At 34.4% G+C, this 17,905-nt stretch overlaps 3 protein-coding genes and 1 non-coding gene across 6 annotated transcripts; 3 read left to right on the top strand and 1 right to left on the bottom strand.

Moving 5' to 3' along the window:
- Positions 1-2,733: 2,733 nt before the first annotated feature.
- Positions 2,734-4,334, top strand: LOC107906639 (protein SENSITIVE TO PROTON RHIZOTOXICITY 2). The gene has a single exon (XM_016833690.2). The coding sequence runs from the start codon at positions 2,855-2,857 to the stop codon at positions 4,052-4,054; it is 1,200 nt and encodes a 399-aa protein (XP_016689179.2). The 5' UTR covers positions 2,734-2,854; the 3' UTR covers positions 4,055-4,334.
- A 1,514-nt stretch (positions 4,335-5,848) lies between these two features.
- Positions 5,849-6,384, top strand: LOC107906640 (histone H2B-like). Its single transcript, XM_041113178.1, has one exon. The coding sequence runs from the start codon at positions 5,849-5,851 to the stop codon at positions 6,272-6,274; it is 426 nt and encodes a 141-aa protein (XP_040969112.1). The 3' UTR covers positions 6,275-6,384.
- Positions 6,385-6,664: 280 nt separating this feature from the next.
- On the bottom strand, positions 6,665-9,950 carry LOC121229292 (uncharacterized). 3 transcript variants are annotated; one of them, XM_041113177.1, is made up of 5 exons: positions 9,733-9,950; positions 9,443-9,646; positions 9,005-9,328; positions 7,604-7,651; positions 6,665-7,501 (listed from the first exon to the last, which is right to left on the bottom strand). In XM_041113177.1, exons 2-5 carry the CDS (start codon positions 9,497-9,499, stop codon positions 6,773-6,775), a joined length of 1,158 nt encoding a protein of 385 aa, XP_040969111.1. In that variant the 5' UTR covers positions 9,500-9,646; positions 9,733-9,950; the 3' UTR covers positions 6,665-6,772. The 3 variants fall into 3 exon arrangements, with proteins under 3 accessions (XP_040969111.1, XP_040969109.1, XP_040969108.1); XM_041113175.1 differs by lacking the exon at positions 9,733-9,950 and having other exon boundaries at positions 6,665-6,913; positions 6,947-7,501; positions 9,443-9,730; XM_041113174.1 differs by lacking the exon at positions 9,733-9,950 and having other exon boundaries at positions 9,443-9,730.
- A 4,003-nt stretch (positions 9,951-13,953) lies between these two features.
- Positions 13,954-14,026, top strand: TRNAT-UGU (transfer RNA threonine (anticodon UGU)). Its single transcript has one exon. It is a non-coding gene; the product is annotated as a tRNA-Thr (tRNA).
- Positions 14,027-17,905: the final 3,879 nt, after the last annotated feature.

Below are 17,905 nucleotides of genomic sequence, written 5' to 3'. Positions count from 1 at the left end.
AGTGTGATGACGATCCCCGAATCTGACCTAGCTTTAGACGCATTATAAAACATGGAAAATTAACGATGTAAGCTATATAGCTTAGTAAGCTCGTATGAAAAACAATAAACAAATCTCATCAATTATTTTCCAATCAAATAATGGAAAGCAATGTACAACAATTCAGTTAAGTCTCAAAGCTATCGATATTTCATTCACACAACTTACCAAGGAATTCATCAATTCCATAATTTCAATATTCGAATAATTTCCGTACATACCTGTACCATCTCTACCAATCTCATACTCAACCACATCTTTCATTTACCCGTTAAACCATTCGGATTAGGATTTGGATACTCAAGAGTCTCGCACAATAAGTACCTATACCATGTCCCGAAGCCAAACAAGGTAACTTATCTCCGAAGTACTGATATCATGGCTTGAAGCCAAATCGTTATAACTCACACCCGAAGTACCGATATCATGGCCCGAAGCCAAATCAACACTCTAATGACATGTCACTAGTATCCTAAACTATTCTTAAGGTTCAACTGGGATTTCCAATGCCAAATTGTAGTCGAATCACTTTCCAATTACTATCGAATCATTGTCGATCATGCCCGTAGTCTCGTATTCACAATTTATGCAATATCAAATCATTTAAATACAATTATAATAAAGCTCATTACATACGAATTTACCTCGAATGTAAATACGGTGAAATAGGTCGATTAGTCGAGTACTTTGTTTTTTCCTCGATCTAGATACGAAGTTAGTTTTTCTTGATCTATATGTAATCAAAATTAAACTATTTAATTATCATTCCATTCAATTTAGGCCAAAAATCATCTTATGGAAAAATTACACTTTTTCCCTACTATTTTGATATTTTTACAATTTAGTCCTTAGCTCGTAAAATGCAAATTCATGCAATTTAAATCACACCCAAGCTAGCTGAATTATCACTATATCCATAACAGTCCATAATTTTCATTATTTCACATATTTACCACATAAATTTCATATATTTCAATTTAGCTCCCAAATGACAATTTCACTAAAAATCACTTAACAAAAAGTGTTTAACTATCAACAAGGACTCATATTCTTCCATTAAACTTAAAAACCCTATTATACTCATCAATGACAAATATTAAACATTTCAATGGTTTTGCAAATTAGTCCCCTCATTTGATTCCAAAAACATAAAAATCATTAAAAACTGAGATGAAAAATGCTTAAATGCAAAGTTAATACTAGCTGAACCTTAACTAGCATCCATGGAGGTTTTCTTCTTGCACATTCGGTGGAGAAAGATGAACAAAACAACACCTTTTTGTTTGTTCTTTAATTTACCTAACATATTTTATAATTTACTAAAATAACCTTATTAACATAACCATTTAATAACATCCATTTCATGTCCATAGAAGTCCACTAACCTCTTAATGGACTAATTACAACATAAAGACCTCCATTTTAAAAACCATAGCTAATAAAACCTTTAACTAATAGAACACAACTTTCGCACTTTATGCGATTTAGTTTTTTTTTCACAAATTGAGCATATAAACGATAAAATTTCTTAACGAAATTTTTTCACAACAATACAATCATGATGTCGACCTAAAAAAATAATAAAATAATTATTTTTACTTCGAATTTGAAGTCCCGAAATCACTGTTTCGATTTGACAAAAAACGAGCTGTTACACACTTATTCGGTGACCAAACACCATGGCATCTTTCTCGTCATGAATAGCTTGTTTGCACCAAGCAAATCCCATCAACTAGCCAAGGTGAGGGGGAGGTGGAGATATAACACCTATCACTGCCTGTAAAGAGCTTAATAGCTTTTATAGCTATGCTCATATAGGGAACATTAAATGATTGAAACAAGGGTAGTTTTCTTACCTAGCACTCCAAAGCCATCACAAGGCATTCTCCAAGCACACTTCCCCCACATATGGGCTCCTTGTAGCTCAACCCACTGAATGGAATCACCATCCCCCTTTGATCTCATTCACATATGGCCTACCATCATGTTGCTGCTCGATGCTCTTGCATGACATTTGCCCTTCAAGATCCACCATAAGAGAACTCTCACTCAAGGCTTTGACCTTGTCTGATCCACCAAGTGAGATCTCATGGTTGTGCCAGACCATGACACTCTCTCAATATTGTTATTGAGGAAAGGGTAAGATGGATGCTCAAACTAGGCTAAGGCAAAGATGACAGATTGGTGACTGAAGTTGACAGCTTGAAGTTTAACTTTGATAAGAAGAATGCAAATAGGGCTGCAAACTCCATTTCAGGACAGTCAAAAAAGTGTTTGTGCATGTCAACTCCACCACCCTCGTTGATTAAGGATGGACTCCTGTGGAATAATCTTAGTTTCTTGTTGGAATAATCTCTTTGTTCTAACGAGGAGTTGATCCATAATGTTGTTTAGTTGTAATGACTTATGTTGTCTACTCACAAAATGAAATAAGACAAGCAGTATTTTAGCTAAAAAGGGGAAAAAAACTTATTTCTTAAAATTAGAAAAAAACAATACATTAATATAAAAAATATTAAATTAATAATTTTAATAGCAAAGCAAACTTAAAACAAATTCATTATGAAAACGTATGCCAACTTTGTCATTGACTTTAAAATTATTTTTAATCGTCGCCAATCGACAAAGTTGCGAGATTAGTGAATAACTGAGGAAGGTCTTAAGTGGGGATGAACGTAAACAAGCTCTTAAGTTGACTTAGAGCTCTCTTTGTTCTCCCTCAAATGTCTTCCTCAAAAACAAACCTTTTAGTTTTAGAGAGTGCTATTCAAATCCCAACAAAGAAAAGATAAAATCAACCAATAATTTCTTGAAAATGATTTCAGGGTCCGCTTCATGTTTCCCCAGTGCATCACAAGGTTTGCCAATGTATCCCTTGGCTGAAGAAAACATGGTTCCATCTTCCCTCGAAGCTGGTTCAGGTTCAGGCCCAGATCAGTCTCATTCAACCACTCTCCTCTACAATCTCTCCATCCTGAAAGATAAAGTTCACGAGGCTCAGTCACTTGTTAGCATCCTTATATCTCCTGATCAAGCTCATCCGGAGTCAACTTCTTTAGCCGTCTCAAGCATGGGTTCTTTGGTTCAAGATATCATTGTCACAGCATCTTCCATGATATTTATTTGCCAACAGATGTCTCTTGGAACTGCTTCAGGTAACAATATCAACACTGAATTGCATCAGCAGTATGTTAGGGTGATTCCTGATAATCGGATCTCTCAACCACCCAACTTCAGTGATATTTGTGTTGGTAACATTGTTCAAGAAAAAGGGCAAAGCTTTTATTCTAGTGCTGAAACGATTAGCTGGTATGGCGACACCTGCAATAATGGCCGTAACAACACTAATGGCAATAATAGGAATCGAAGTTTACAAGTTAGTAATGACGATAAGCTGGAAAGGAAAGAATTTGTTGAATTTCCTCGAAGAAGTGAAATTAGCGGAGGGTGTGAAGCGGTTCCAGCTATGAATTATGACATAATCGAATTGGATGCTGAAGACTTATTAGCTAAGTACACACATTACTGTCAAGTTTGCGGTAAAGGGTTCAAGCGAGACGCAAATTTGAGAATGCACATGAGAGCTCACGGGGATGAATACAAGAGCAGTGCTGCTTTGATTAACCCCATGAAGAATCCTAGGGAGGGAAGTAGTAGCAGTAGTGCCTTGGGAAACTGTTCAACTAAAATGAATAAGAAGTATTCATGTCCTCAGGAAGGTTGTAGGTGGAACCAGAAACATGCCAAGTTCCAACCCTTGAAATCCATGATTTGTGTGAAGAATCATTACAAGAGGAGCCATTGTCCCAAGATGTATGTTTGCAAACGATGTAACTGCAAGCAATTCTCGGTGTTGTCAGATCTCAGGACTCATGAAAAGCACTGTGGTGATCTCAAGTGGCAGTGCTCTTGCGGTACCACTTTTTCAAGGAAAGATAAGCTTATGGGTCACGTTGCTTTGTTCGTTGGCCATACTCCAGCTCTTGCTACTAATCCTATGGCGAACCCAGGGTAGCTCCAACTCTAAAGCTCCTCTACTATGCAACTAGATTATAGGTAAGATAGATCTCTTGCATATAAATAAATAAATAAAATGTGTGCATGTATGCATGTATGCAATTTTGTTTAATTTTCTTGTAACTCCTCTCGGTGTCAACCTTCTAAGCTTTAACTCAAATTTACGTTTCATGGAACAGATTGATTTCCATGCATAGTATATATCACGCATGTATACCCGTATTTATTTATCGTATTGATTTTTAGTTAACTGAAACTCGTTGCATATGGATTTCATGCAAATCTAACCATTAGCATTCATGTTATTACTGAAAGGTGAGTATCAAACACTGATTATATTTACACTCATGTTTGAAGAATGGAAATCTTAGTACTCCCTTTTGTCCCACAAGCTAAAGTTTAATGTTTATCATTTGAATATATATATTAAACACTAACATCGAGAAAATGAAAATTTTGAATAATATGGTTTTTATGGGAATCTGCATAGTATATATAATATTTTCATTGGCATCAAGGGACAGATCACCCATCTCTTTGAGAGCAGCACAAAGAAAAACAAATATAGTATCAACACTGAGGCCAATGAATTTACAGTTTTTGGTAATATCACCATGGACCTTGAAATTTCACGAGCAGAATAATTATATTTGAAGTTGTTGGTGTCCAAGTTGCTGGCAATGTTTCCATCAGTAAGTCTAGTGATAAGATTATCCACAAGATCATCAGAGTAGTACTGCATGTCGGGCCTCGTCCCGCTTAATGTGGAAAAAGAATTTTAGATTAATTCCACCCTCATCTGACACCTGAAATGTTTATACAAGTTGGAGGAAACAGAAAAGTTGAGTAGAATGGAAATGAAACTTAGCTTGCTAAACTGGAGAAGAAAAGGAAAAACCCAGAGGTGTTACATTGTCAGAGTCCCAGTTCAAATCCAATAACAGCGATCCGCGTGGGAATTTTCCGAAGCACTTGTTTCCACAATCAAAACGGAAGGCAAATACGTGTACTGGAAAGATTGAAGGTGTGTATAATCAGTGTACATACCATAAAACTAAAAGAAATAAAAATCTTCAATAATATGCCCCAAACCCAACCACTAATTCTACCCTTAAACTATTTTGTACAATATTGTCAAAATTGTATCTGCTGTGATTACATGTCTCCAAATTGTTTGCTCTAGATAAGTAAACGAGTGTGATCAAGGAATTCTATGCCAAGGAACTTTTACCTTCTTTTCAACCCAAATTTTTGTCACTTCTAATTACCATGACCAATTTTTTCATGTAAATTTTTTTAAATCATGTTTTGGCTGTTTTTTTGTCTTTCTGGAACTGAAAATTACATATGCAAAGAAGAAAGGCTTGAATTTCAAATAAAGAAGCGTTTCTACTTTGGATTTTCCTTGCGACGGAAAGAAGCGCTCTTATCACTGAATTGCCACGTGGAGAGATGCAGCTGGTTTGTTACGGATTATCATTCATCCATAAATTCGCCCGCGAAATACAAAAATTCAGCCAAAAGTTCAAAAATTTGGAAAAGAAAAAAAACCCCGCTTAAATTCTTAAACTTTAAAGACGAAAAAGCAAATCCTATCCGTCCAATCATCCTCTCAAATCCAACGCTTCCTACTTCCCACGCCATCGATCCTCTCAGAGAAAAACCCACCAATAAGATCTCATCCGGTCACCTATATATAATAAATTCACCTCCGAGTTCTCCATCATCTTCATACAATCACAAAGCTTTTCAATCTTTTCTTTCGTTTCAAATCTTGGAAATCAAAATTCCGATGGCACCAAAGGCCGAGAAGAAGCCTGCTGAGAAAAAACCAGCGGAAGAGAAAAAAGCCGAGAAGGCACCAGCCGAGAAAAAGCCCAGAGCCGAGAAGAAGCTTCCCAAGGAAGCCGGCGACAAGAAGAAGAAGCGACCAAAGAAGAGCGTCGAAACCTACAAGATCTACATCTTTAAGGTTCTGAAGCAAGTGCACCCTGATATCGGGATTTCGAGCAAGGCCATGGGGATTATGAACAGTTTCATTAATGACATTTTCGAGAAGCTTGCTCAGGAAGCTTCGAGGCTCGCTCGTTACAACAAGAAGCCCACAATTACATCTCGGGAGATTCAAACAGCTGTGAGGCTGGTTCTGCCCGGGGAGTTGGCTAAGCATGCTGTTTCTGAAGGGACTAAGGCTGTCACTAAGTTTACTAGTTCTTAGGTTTTGGAAATTATGATTTGGTTGTAAAGGTTAGTAGCTTTTAAGGATGATTAAACGGTGGGTCTTTTGGTATTTCTTCAGCTCAAATTGAAATCTCATTATCTTTTTAATTTTATTAGCCATTTATGTTACTTCTTAGCTTTGATTCATCTCTTTAAAATTTAAAAGAATTCTTATATGTGTTGTTCATACAAAATTTAGAGAAGTATCCGAGGAAATCCAAAATTTAGATTTCAAATCACTTTAAAGTCTCTTTGACAATATTGTTAATCGCTAGGACCGACTATTAGTATGCGGAGCAATAGCGATGAAGTTTTGTTCTAGGTTGAATTCTTGGGTAATTTGGATTTTGAAAAGAAAATACAACTAGAGTTAATTGGAACAAAACACTTCAGTCTAAAATTTCAAGTCTATTACGATCAAAATTTTTAATGGCCAAAAAGTTAAAATGCATTCAAAGGTATAACAATAGTGCATTTGCACCAAAACCTATAACAATCACGTCTCATTGGAGGCTACTGGGCTCAGACTAAGCGTTACAGATTTTAAATCCTTTGCCACAAATTTTTCCATGGATTCCAGGCAAATCTTGCATTTGTCAGATTCTAGGCGTCTCAGTTTGGCTTCGGTGTCTTGTATCTCTTGAGACTTATTTTCAAGTTCCTTTTGTATCTCTTGAGACTTATTTTCAAGTTCCTTTCTCAAGGTTTCGTCACCTGCCCTTAGACTTGCTACCCATCGTTCCAATTCATGTCGGTCCTGGCGAGCTTTGAGACCAAAGTAACCATGAACTATTGTGATTAAACGTTTCATGGCAAATTCGGCGTCAAATTCGATGCGTTTAGCATCCATGATTGGATGTCTCAACTTCAATATAATCTCCTCAGTCACATTTTCAAGGGACAAATCAACCATCTCTTTGATAGCAGCACAAAAGGAAACAAATATAGTTTGAACATTAAGATCACTCAATTTACATTTTCTCGTAATATCACCATGGTCGTTGAAAATATGTTGAGCAGTGGAGACCAGCAACGACGGGATTTCGTATTTGTTAACCCTTTCCCGCGCCCCTCCTAATAAATCCCCGAAGCTATTGGTGGCCAAGTCGCTCGGAATGTTTTCATCAGTAATTCGAGCGATGAGACGATCCACATCCTCATCATTGTACTGCATGTTTGGGGCTGTCCGACTCACAGTGGTAATGAAATTTAGTTTATCTGGCACCTGAGATATTAATATAAGTCGGACAAAACAGACAGGAAATTAACATGCTGAATCCGAGAAACAAAATGGAAAAAAGCAAGTTCTGTAACGTAGTAACCCTACATTGTCAAATTCGGCTATCAAGTCCAGTGGCTGCGATCCGCTCTTCTCCTGCAAGTGTGCAAACCCATAATGGCTAATTACGGCCAAGAATATTAGGAGAGAAAGAGGCAAAAGACTAGTTATACTTCTTTATCATCTATTTTGAGTTTGGATAGGTAGTGTGGAAACAAGATATTAATTTGGAAAAATTAAAATTAGAACTGCTATGTAACAATTGATTTAAATATATAAATAATTAATTCAAAAAAGGTAATATTCCAACATCACAATCAATTTAAACATATAAAAAATATATTTAAAAGAAGTAGTATTCCAACAATTAAGACTAAATAACTATTATTTGACTCGATTAATCATTTTTTATTCTGTTTTCATAGGAATACTTACTACTTCAGAAGCTATCATTTGACATAATTTTAAACAAAGTGACCAAGGTTTTTCTTCATCCCTTTCAAATTTGGAGGAAAAATGATAATTTTTTTTTTCTTATCTTGCTAAGCACCAGTATGAAGAAGAAAGATGATAAAAGTCTCTTCATCTTTTCTTTTCTTTTTATATATATTATTATATTAAGTAAACCATTAAATAAACATTAATTTATTATTATTATATTAAGTAAACCATTAAATAAACATTAATTTATTATTGTTTAATAAAAATATTATTCAAAAGTCATCATCGGTAATTTAGCTTCTTCAAGAAAATTTTCTCTTTGTTTTTATTAAGAATAAAATTTTTAATATTATTTTTAATCCTATAAAAATACTGGAGGGGCTTACTTATTTTTTTAAGAGGGCTATAATATACATATAAAGAGGAAAATTACAAAAATCTTAAATCTTGGGTGCCTACTTATATTTTTGGGAGGGCCATAGTATAAATTTACAAAGGACTAAATTTAAAAAACTTAAATTTTGAGGGGCCATGCCCCCGAGCCTCAACGTGGCTCCACCATTGGGTGGTGTTTTTACTGCGATTAGTGTAAAAACAGCGATGATAGCGGTGAAATTAAATATTATAGTGTGAGATGAAATATAAGCTAAATCCACCGCACCGTAGCTCACCGCCTATCCAAACCTACCACCGATCTAAGCATGCGGGAAACTAGCTATAACGGCTCACATAGGACTGCTTGCACGAAGTAAAAATCAGTAGGCTTGGGAATCTGCAGAAGCACTTCTTTCTCACAAACAAGACGGAGAATAACTTAGGAACATGCTTTTCACCGAACATATGTGTATCGAATATTAATGACGTACATGGACTGAATGTGTGTGTAATCAATCTAACATATGTGTATTGAATAACTTTAGGAACATGCTTTTCACCCAACACACGTGTAAGCCGATTATGACGCATGGAAGAATAAGTGTGAGGATATATGTGGCAAGAGAAACATACCGGTGGACTACCAGGAGATGCCTGAAATGATTCAACTTCCTTTTGGCTAACCATTGGCTTCTGCTTTTCCAACTGCAACTCCATTTTTTTAATTCTATTTATTGCGAGTTCGGTTTCATCAATTCCGCCTAATAATGACTTTATTTGGTCCAACTTATGTACGTCGTCCGCCATTCCCTTCAACTTGTCCACTATGAACTCTGCTTCATTAATCCCCAACATAGATTTTATCTGATTTAGTTTATTGGAATCAGCTTCTATATCCACGAATTTCTCCAATATGGATTCCAGTTTCTCAATTCCTCCATACTTGGCCTCCAATTCCTTCTCATTCACATTAAAAATCATAAATCTCTACATCAGTCAAACTCACAGGATAGATGCAAGTAAAAACGCAAACTTAATATAATGTAGAGAAAATTACAGCACGTGAAATACCTTAAATTTGTCCAACATGAACTTCATTCTATCAATTCCTCCATACCTGGACTCCATTTGCTGTAGTGGACCAAGCTCGGTTCCAATTGATTTCTGTAACTCAGAGTTGATGTGATTATTGTGGTTAATCACTGACTCGATTTGGTCGATCCCTCCACATTTTGTTACTCTTTTCAGTAGGTTTTTCAGCTTTTCATACTCCTCCTCCATTTTCAAAAGACCAAAAAAGAAAAAAGAAAACGTCACTAATACGAAAGCAGTAGAGATATTTAAGAAGGATTCAAATTTACCTTACGCTTCTCCCGATAAATCTTATCAGCTTCTCTTTTTTCTGTTTTTGAGCTTGCCCCGCTTCTGCGGATTGGGGACCCTTTCGCTTCTTTTCATTGCAACCTCTAGATGATGTTCCCCCTTGGCTATTGGCGTCTCCCAATGGTGGCATCCTTGCTTCATCATCCTTGTGAATTCGTTCATTTGAAGCTTGACCAGCAAGATCCAAGTGCTTTGGATCTAGTTCAGTACAGACAACTCCGCCTTCAACGTCTCTTTGAGAGTTGTCACAAGAATTAATCTGCTGTGACAACTCGTTAGGGTTAGTGTTTGCTACCCCATCTGGAAACGACGGCGTGGGTACTAGAATAGATGCTGAGCAAGTTGGAACCGTGTCGGCAGGCTGCAAAAGGTCTGTTTCGTTATCGGTGGACGTGAAATCAAGAAAGTCTTTATAAAACGGCAAATACCAACACAAACTCTGACTTTCCGTGTGTTCCATGGAACCGGCCTCCACCTCAAAGCACGACGCCGGCGACTGATAAAAAGCAGCAGCTACTGCGTAGCAGTTGGAAAAACAAGTTGAGTTGCTAACTAAAGAAAGCTGTAGGACTCTATTATATACCGTAGAGATGAAAGGTAGCCAGGAAGAGGTATATATAATATAGGTGGAAATGTGAACATAATATATAATACACTATTACCATCGTGTTTTTTCAAACGGTAATATTAAGATATTAATGCTGAAAGCTCAGTTATACCTATGGCTTTTTTGACGTGTGTGATGTATCTGAGTGCGCGAGTTCTATTAATTGGCAAGTCGTCTGAGTTTTGAATGTTAAACACGTTAAATTAAAATGGCTTTTGTTGTGGATTATAGCATCCATCATTTCCTTGTGCCCCACTCCAGAATGGAAAAAAGGCACATTATGTTTTTTTATTTCTTTTTCTTTTTTCTGATTTAGTTACTACAAATTATGTAGTAAAAATAAATAAGATTTTAAGTGATTTTTCTATGTCGGCAAACTGTTTATTTAGTGCCAAGGGGTTGGGTTTTATTTCAAGCGGTACGTAGTTATTGACTTGTCAATGGTCTTTGTCTCTTATGTAGTTGTTTCGCTTTTTTATAAAACTAACTTAAAAATATTAATTAATTATATAAATAACTTGTTTTTTTTATAAAAATAAGTAAATAACAGTAAAAAACTTTTATGTCTTTTCCTAAAACTTAGAGTATGATTCACATAAAACACTCTTTTCCTAAAAAATGAAAAAGAAAAGCAGAAATATAATTTATACTAATAAGGAGATGTTATTTGTATATTTTGAGTAGTTTTTTACAGAGAATTTTGCAGTATCTAAAAGTGGAACACCATAACTGTTAAGATTTGGGAACCGCCAGCCTAAATTACTCAATAAGATCTAGATCTTTAACCCTGAAGAAGAATATTTGTACCACCCTCATACTTGACTCAGTCACCGAGTCAAGGTATCAGATGACATATTTGTTGCCCAAGTATTTATTGAAAATTTCATATCAGTGTATCATATTATTTAATTAATTTAGATCATTAACTCATTTCAGTAATAATTGAATTTATGGTAGAACTTATGAGTTAAAGGAGCTCATTAAAACATCCACAATTGACCAAAGGTCAAATTGTATTTTTTATAAAAAAATTTAAACTATCATCGCTATGTTGGGATTTCCACGTCGTGACATGATGAACTTATTATCTTGACGTTGTCTCCATTTTCCTACAAGTTTCACGCTTTATTTTTATTTATTTATTTTTATATCATTACCTTAACCATGTTTAGATGTCATAATCCCCACTTCATTTTACTTATCATCCACTTACATCTATTTCTAATCTCAAGTCCTCATAAAAACATGATATTCAATTAAAGATAACAACGTTTATAAATTTAACAAAATATTAAAGTTTTACAAATAATACCATTGGAGGACTTGCACTTTCAAAGTAGTTTACCCACTTTATGTATATTTCATATTTATTTCTAAATTGTGCCAATCAATTTAATTCTTCATAAAATTTTAACAAGAATTCAATATCACATCAATTAACAATTATACACTTCTTATTTTATCAATTCGTTTAAACATATTCACATGTATTAATCATTTCATCACTTACAACCATTTCGAAACATTTCAAAATCATCTACTATATATATATATTCATATATTTTTCCTCCTCCTCTCCATTCCTCATCCTTTATGTATATATTTATTAGAATATTTAGCTTTTAGTATATAACATGCTTTAATCCCATGCTTAGCATGTTTTTGGATGATTTATTATCTAATTTAGTGAATTTGATGCTCTTAATCCTTTGATTTCATGTTTTATACTTAGGAGAGCATAGGGGAACAAAAGGAGTAGAAAACGGGCCAAAAATGGACAATACAGGCTGATTTAAGGATCCACACGGCCAAGACCATTTTCACACGAGCTGAGCACACGCTCGTGTGAGCCACACGGGCTAACCACACGCCCATGTGGTAGCCCGTGTCGATATCGCTTCCTGTTTAATATGGATAACGTTGTTTAATATGGATGGGTGTGTGGTTATGGTTTAGGTGCTTGATAATTGGTTGGTGACATAATTGGCATAATTATGAAATAAGAGAATGGGTTAATGATAGTCATGGCATGAAAGTTTGATAAGTTTAAACTAGGCAAAGTATGGTACCTTATGCATGAATAAAATGATATGAAATTGCCATGATCATGACTTGTTTGATGATGTTTAAATGCTCAATTATGCCATGAAAAGTGTCATTAAAGTTATGTTTAAGTATGTACAAATGAGGGTGCCAAATGGCTTGGTAAATAGCCACTTTCTTGGCCACACGGGCAGCCATGTGTGTACAGCCTAGCACCTGGGCGTGTGACTTGGCCGTGTGAATCTATTTTGTTGCTGACGTCACAAACAAAGAGTTACACGGGCTGAGGACACGGGCGTGTCCTGAGCCACACGAGCGTGTGACCCTGTTTCATGATGAAATGTAATACTATTTTCTTGTTTGTTTATCCGTCTTTCGTCTCTATCGGAGACCCATATTAATTTTTATTTGGTCCAATCAGAAAATATTTTATCATTTCTGTATTCGCAATTCAATATAGATGGGTATTCCATAACATATATATGTCCCTCTTACTCTCAGTTTTCTCAGGCAATTTGGTGGAATACTCGAAGGGTCGATTCTTTTTTTCGTCTTAGCTTCTGTCTTTATGAATGAAAACAAAAGAAATGAGTCTCTCATTATGATTTGGATTTCATTTCTATGGGTTGCATCTTTTTTTCTTTCATTTCATTTTTATTCTTATCCTTTTATTAGACTATCCTATATAACCATAATAAGAATAAGATAATTAAAAAAATAAAAATAAAAAACGAAAATTAAATTTATTCATTATTAAAAATGAAAATGAAAATAATTATTTTTTATAGTATAATAGCTAGAACTAATTATTTATATTTAATAACTAGAACTAATTATTCCATTCATTTCTATTTCGAATTCGAAGATAATTCAAATTTTTGAGTCTAAAAAGAGTTTCATTCTAATTATCTAGACTTATAACGTATCATTTCATTTATATAATCATAAAATATATAAATGCATAAAAAGATTTTGACTCTAATTATCTCTATTTATAACTATAAACTAAATAGAAATAAATTGAATCTATATTAAATCTATTAAATTGATCGATTAAATGAAATCTATATAAAAAATTTTCTATATAATTTAGATGTAAAATATACTAAAATATAAAATAAACTAGAAAATAAAAATGGAGTCAGTAATATTAGTAATATTACTATATTAATATAAAAGAAATATAACTAAGATATAAAAAAAGATATTAAATATATATAAATATATAGATAAATAATAAATATATATTAATAAATATATATATAAAATTTTAATTTAAATCGAATTATTATAATTATTAGATTCTATCAACATTAGCTTGAATATTAGATTGAATCTACCATTATTATATTAAATATGTTATATTTATATATTTATATATTTATATTAAGTATGGCATTAAAAATTAGAAAAAATTCTAGTTTTTCTAAATTCGAGTCTATAATTCATATTAATAATTCATATTAATTATGAATATCTAATAGATAGTTAATAGATAACATCTAATAGTTTGCTGAATCCCTATGGATACCAAATTTCTATTATTTGAGCCCACTTAGCTCAGAGGTTAAAGCATCGCATTTGTAATGCGATGGTCATCGGTTCGATTCCGATAGCCGGCTTTCCCTATTTGTTTGCTTTTTGCCTTTTTTACATACTTTAGTAATTTAGAATGTTTTTTTTTTTGAAATCAAAGAACAAACAGTGAAAAAGCTTTTTCCCCTTTTCTTTCCAATTCTTTCCAAAGGTCAACAATCTGTTTATTATCTCGTCGAAACTTCCAATTAGGGATCAATTTGAGGAGTTAGATCTTTGCAAAATAAATCAAGAAAAAAAAGGAAACTCTTTTGGTTTAATTTATTTATATATTTAATATTATATTCAATTTATTTATATATTATATCTATTTTATTATATATATTCTAAATATTTTATATATTTTATATTATTTTTATATATATTTTTATTTCTATTTTTTGTATACATTATATACAATACAAAAAAGTAAAGTATGGATATTGATCCAATTCATCTCATTAATATTTGTAGTACAATCCTTCAGTCGATTTCGCTTCATTTAGTTCAGTTTTAATTTCGGTTAATGAAATTTCAATAAAATTCAAATTAATAAGGAGCATGGTTCCACTCTGCAAGAACGCCGAATCATTCTCTTGAAGCTCATCCTTTTCATCATAAATGATCCGCTTGCCCCGAAATGACCCGACCCAATAGGGAAATCCCAATTCATTTGGCCTTTCGATACAATCAAATAGAAAGCCCCAAGGGCGCCATATCCTAGGAGCCCAAACTATGTGATTGAATAAATCCTCCTCTATCTGTTGCGGGTCGAGTACTCCTTCTCTTTCCCCTTCTTCAAACTCCGATTCGTATTTTTCATAGAGATTTCTCTGATCAACGATAGAACAAGATCCATTTTATATCATATATAAGGGATTCCCTGGCTCGGACCGAAGAAGCAATGTCACTCGATCATTATCAAACTGACCGCAATCTTTTTCTGTCCGTGAGGATCCCACCAGAGCGCCTTCTACTTCTAATAGGCCATGAACTAGATCAGAATCATTCTCAACGAACCCATAAGAAGTGATCCCATTTTTTTCATCGGGTCCGGGTAGAGACCAAAGGTCTTGAGCGACCGATCCGGCAGAACAACTCAAAAGATAAAGAAGTATCGTTAATTTTTTCATGCTCGTTCCAAGCTCGAAGTACCATTTGTACAAATAAGAATCCCCTTCGTTACATGATTTCTTCTTCATATAGATAGATATAGGATCTAAGGGGCAATTACTTAGAATTAGATTTTGTACAACAGCCCTTCCTATCTGATAGAAAAGGATCCCATGATCCTGAACCGATCTTACCTGGGATCGCAAATCCCAAGTTTGTCTATGAAGAGCAGATCTAATTGTATTAGTGTCTATAATTGATTTCTTCTGTGTAATATTAATCGATAGGGCCTCATTGGTAAGTGCTACAAGATCTCGTGATAGATAGAATGTCTAACTGGAAAGATTTGTACAAGTTATACCTTTCGTCACCACTTTGTGGAAAATCATTAGATATGAATATGTTAGATACCTGCGACTCGATTGGTGAAGGTGAAATAGTATCTCTCCCCAAAAAAGCATGTTTTTTTTTACCACCGCACAAAGAAAATATTTTGTTGCGAATGAACAAGATATTGAGGAATTGTCCATAAGTAAAATCATAATTATTGATACGGGCCTTTTCCACATAAAAAGGGAATCTTTTGTTACAATAGAAGCAGAAGTGATGTAGATTATTCAAGAATCGAAGCGGCAACAGGTATAGTAAGCAAAATCATACAAAAAGAAAAAGGGGGGTACAAAATAACCATAACGGATGCCTTGGATGGACATCAAGTGGTTGATATTATCCCCCCAGGACCAGAACTTCTTGTTTCAGAGGGTGAATCTATCAAACTCGATCAACCATTAACAATTAATCCTAATGTGGGTGGATTTGGTCAGGGGGATGCAGAAATAGTACTTCAATACCCACTACGCGTCCAAGGTCTTTTGTTCTTCTTGGCATCTATTGTTTTTGCACAAATCTTTTTGGTTCTTAAAAAGAAACAGTTTGAGAAGGTTCAAGTGTCCGAAATGAATTTCTAGATCTATGGATTTATCAACATCAAATTTGTAAAAAAGAACAAATTATTCCTGGCAATTATGTTAGGTATAATGAAAAAAGGGATGAAAAGTCTTTTGCTTGTTTCTATTCTTTCTCTAGGAATTACTTTTACCGCATTCAAAACAAAATATGTATATTGTGAAGAAGACTATTTGTCTTTACCTATTTTTTTTTTCTTTTTTCAATCTAAATTGGACTAAATTGGGGGGGGTAATTATATTCCTATTGTCAGTGTCAGATTGAAATGTTACAGAATAGGTTTTGTTTTCTAAATTCAATTTGAGTAGATAATCAACACACTTCCACTGTCGTGTCCGAGTCGAAGTAGAGACTTTTACTTTCTCTCGAACTATAGTAATATTATTTTATTTGATCAGATCATTGAATCATTTATTTCTCTTGAAATCTCTTTAGTGTTTATTTCTACACACGTCTTTTTTAGGGGGTCTACAGCCATTATGTGGCATAGGGGTTACATCCCGTATGAAACTTAATAGTATACCACTTCTACGAATAGCTCGTAATGCTGCATCTCTTCCGAGACCAGGACCCTTTATCATAACTTCCGCTCGTTGCATACCTTGGTCTACTACTGCTCGAATAGCATTTCCCACTGCGGTTTGAGCAGTAAAAGGGGTCCCCCTTCTTGTACCCTTGAATCCACAAGTGCCGGCGGAGGACCAAGAGATTACTCGACCCCGTACATCTGTAACAGTAACAATGGTATTGTTGAAACTTGCTTGAACATGAATAACTCCTTTTGGTATTCTACGTGCACTTTTCCGTGCACTATTGCGCCCATTCCTACGTGAACCAACTTTTGGTATAGGTTTTGCCATATTTTATCATTTCATAAAGATAAGTCAGAGATATATGGATATATCCATTTCATGTCAAAACAGATCTTCTATTTTTATTTGTTTATCGCTTTCTTTAAGATTAGTTTCTTTTCTTTCAGGAGTTTTTTTTAGAATAGAAAGATTATCCTTGTCTTTGTTTATGTCTCGGGTTAAAACAAATTACGATAATTCATCCCCTCCTACGGATTAGGCGACATTTACACAAATTTTACGAACGGAAGCCCTTATTTTCATAGTTGTTATTCCTTAAATTTTTCCGAATTCACTTATTGGAAGAAAATAAGTTTCTTGAAATTTGAATTGGATCCCCCCGAAAGAAATCTTGAAGTTGAAAAAACTACCTAATCGTTCGAATCCTTGTTGCGAAGTCTATAAATTATACGCCCCCTTGGTTGAATCATAAGCACTTACTTCACTTTTGTTGACTCTATCCCACGTTGGTAAAACTCTCCCGAAACATAACCTAAAATCAGATCTTCATTATCTAAAGGAATCCGAAGTGGGAGTGATTTACTAATTAAACCTTCATGAATCCAATTTTTTGTTCTTTTGTTCCAGGTAAAACTTCCTTGACGTATCAACTACCGTAGGGCAGGAGGAGTTCTATTAGACAACCCGTGCTTTTTTCTTTTTTTTTGCACAAATGGAGAGTTTCGGATACAATTCGTATACCGGACAGACTACCATATACAACACAAAATTTCTCCACCGATTTCTTCTAGTCGAGCCTTCCGGTCTGTCATTATACCCCGAGAAGTAGAAAGAATTACAATCCCCATCCCGCCTAAAATCCTAGGAATTTGTTGATAGTTAGAATAGATTCGTAGACCTGGTCGACTGATCCGTCTAAATTTAAAATAGTTCTATGTGCTCCTTTTCTATGTCCCGCGATGATTAATTAAGAAAATGGGGTTTTGTTTATTTTATTCTTATCCAAGAAAAAAAAAGAGCGATTGGATCCGTTGA

This window comes from Gossypium hirsutum, chromosome A05 (genome assembly GCF_007990345.1).
Source record: "Gossypium hirsutum isolate 1008001.06 chromosome A05, Gossypium_hirsutum_v2.1, whole genome shotgun sequence".
Classification (NCBI taxonomy): Eukaryota; Viridiplantae; Streptophyta; class Magnoliopsida; order Malvales; family Malvaceae; genus Gossypium; species Gossypium hirsutum.
Note: the sequence above shows the minus strand (reverse complement) of the source record. Positions and strands in the feature narration are given on the sequence as shown.

What these genes read in the sequence shown, in the direction of transcription:
- LOC107906639 (XM_016833690.2), top strand. Translation starts at nt 2,855, where the DNA reads ATGATTTCAGGGTCCGCTTCATGTTTCCCCAGTGCATCACAAGGTTTG.
- LOC107906640 (XM_041113178.1), top strand. Translation starts at nt 5,849, where the DNA reads ATGGCACCAAAGGCCGAGAAGAAGCCTGCTGAGAAAAAACCAGCGGAA.
- LOC121229292 (XM_041113174.1), bottom strand. Translation starts at nt 9,652, where the DNA reads ATGGAGGAGGAGTATGAAAAGCTGAAAAACCTACTGAAAAGAGTAACA. An exon ending in TCATGTTGGACAAATTTAAG is followed by an intron (nt 9,329 to 9,442) that starts GTATTTCACGTG and finishes GTGAATGAGAAG; the next exon opens with GAATTGGAGGCCAAGTATGG. An exon ending in TGATAGCCGAATTTGACAAT is followed by an intron (nt 7,502 to 7,603) that starts GTAGGGTTACTA and finishes TTAATATCTCAG; the next exon opens with GTGCCAGATAAACTAAATTT.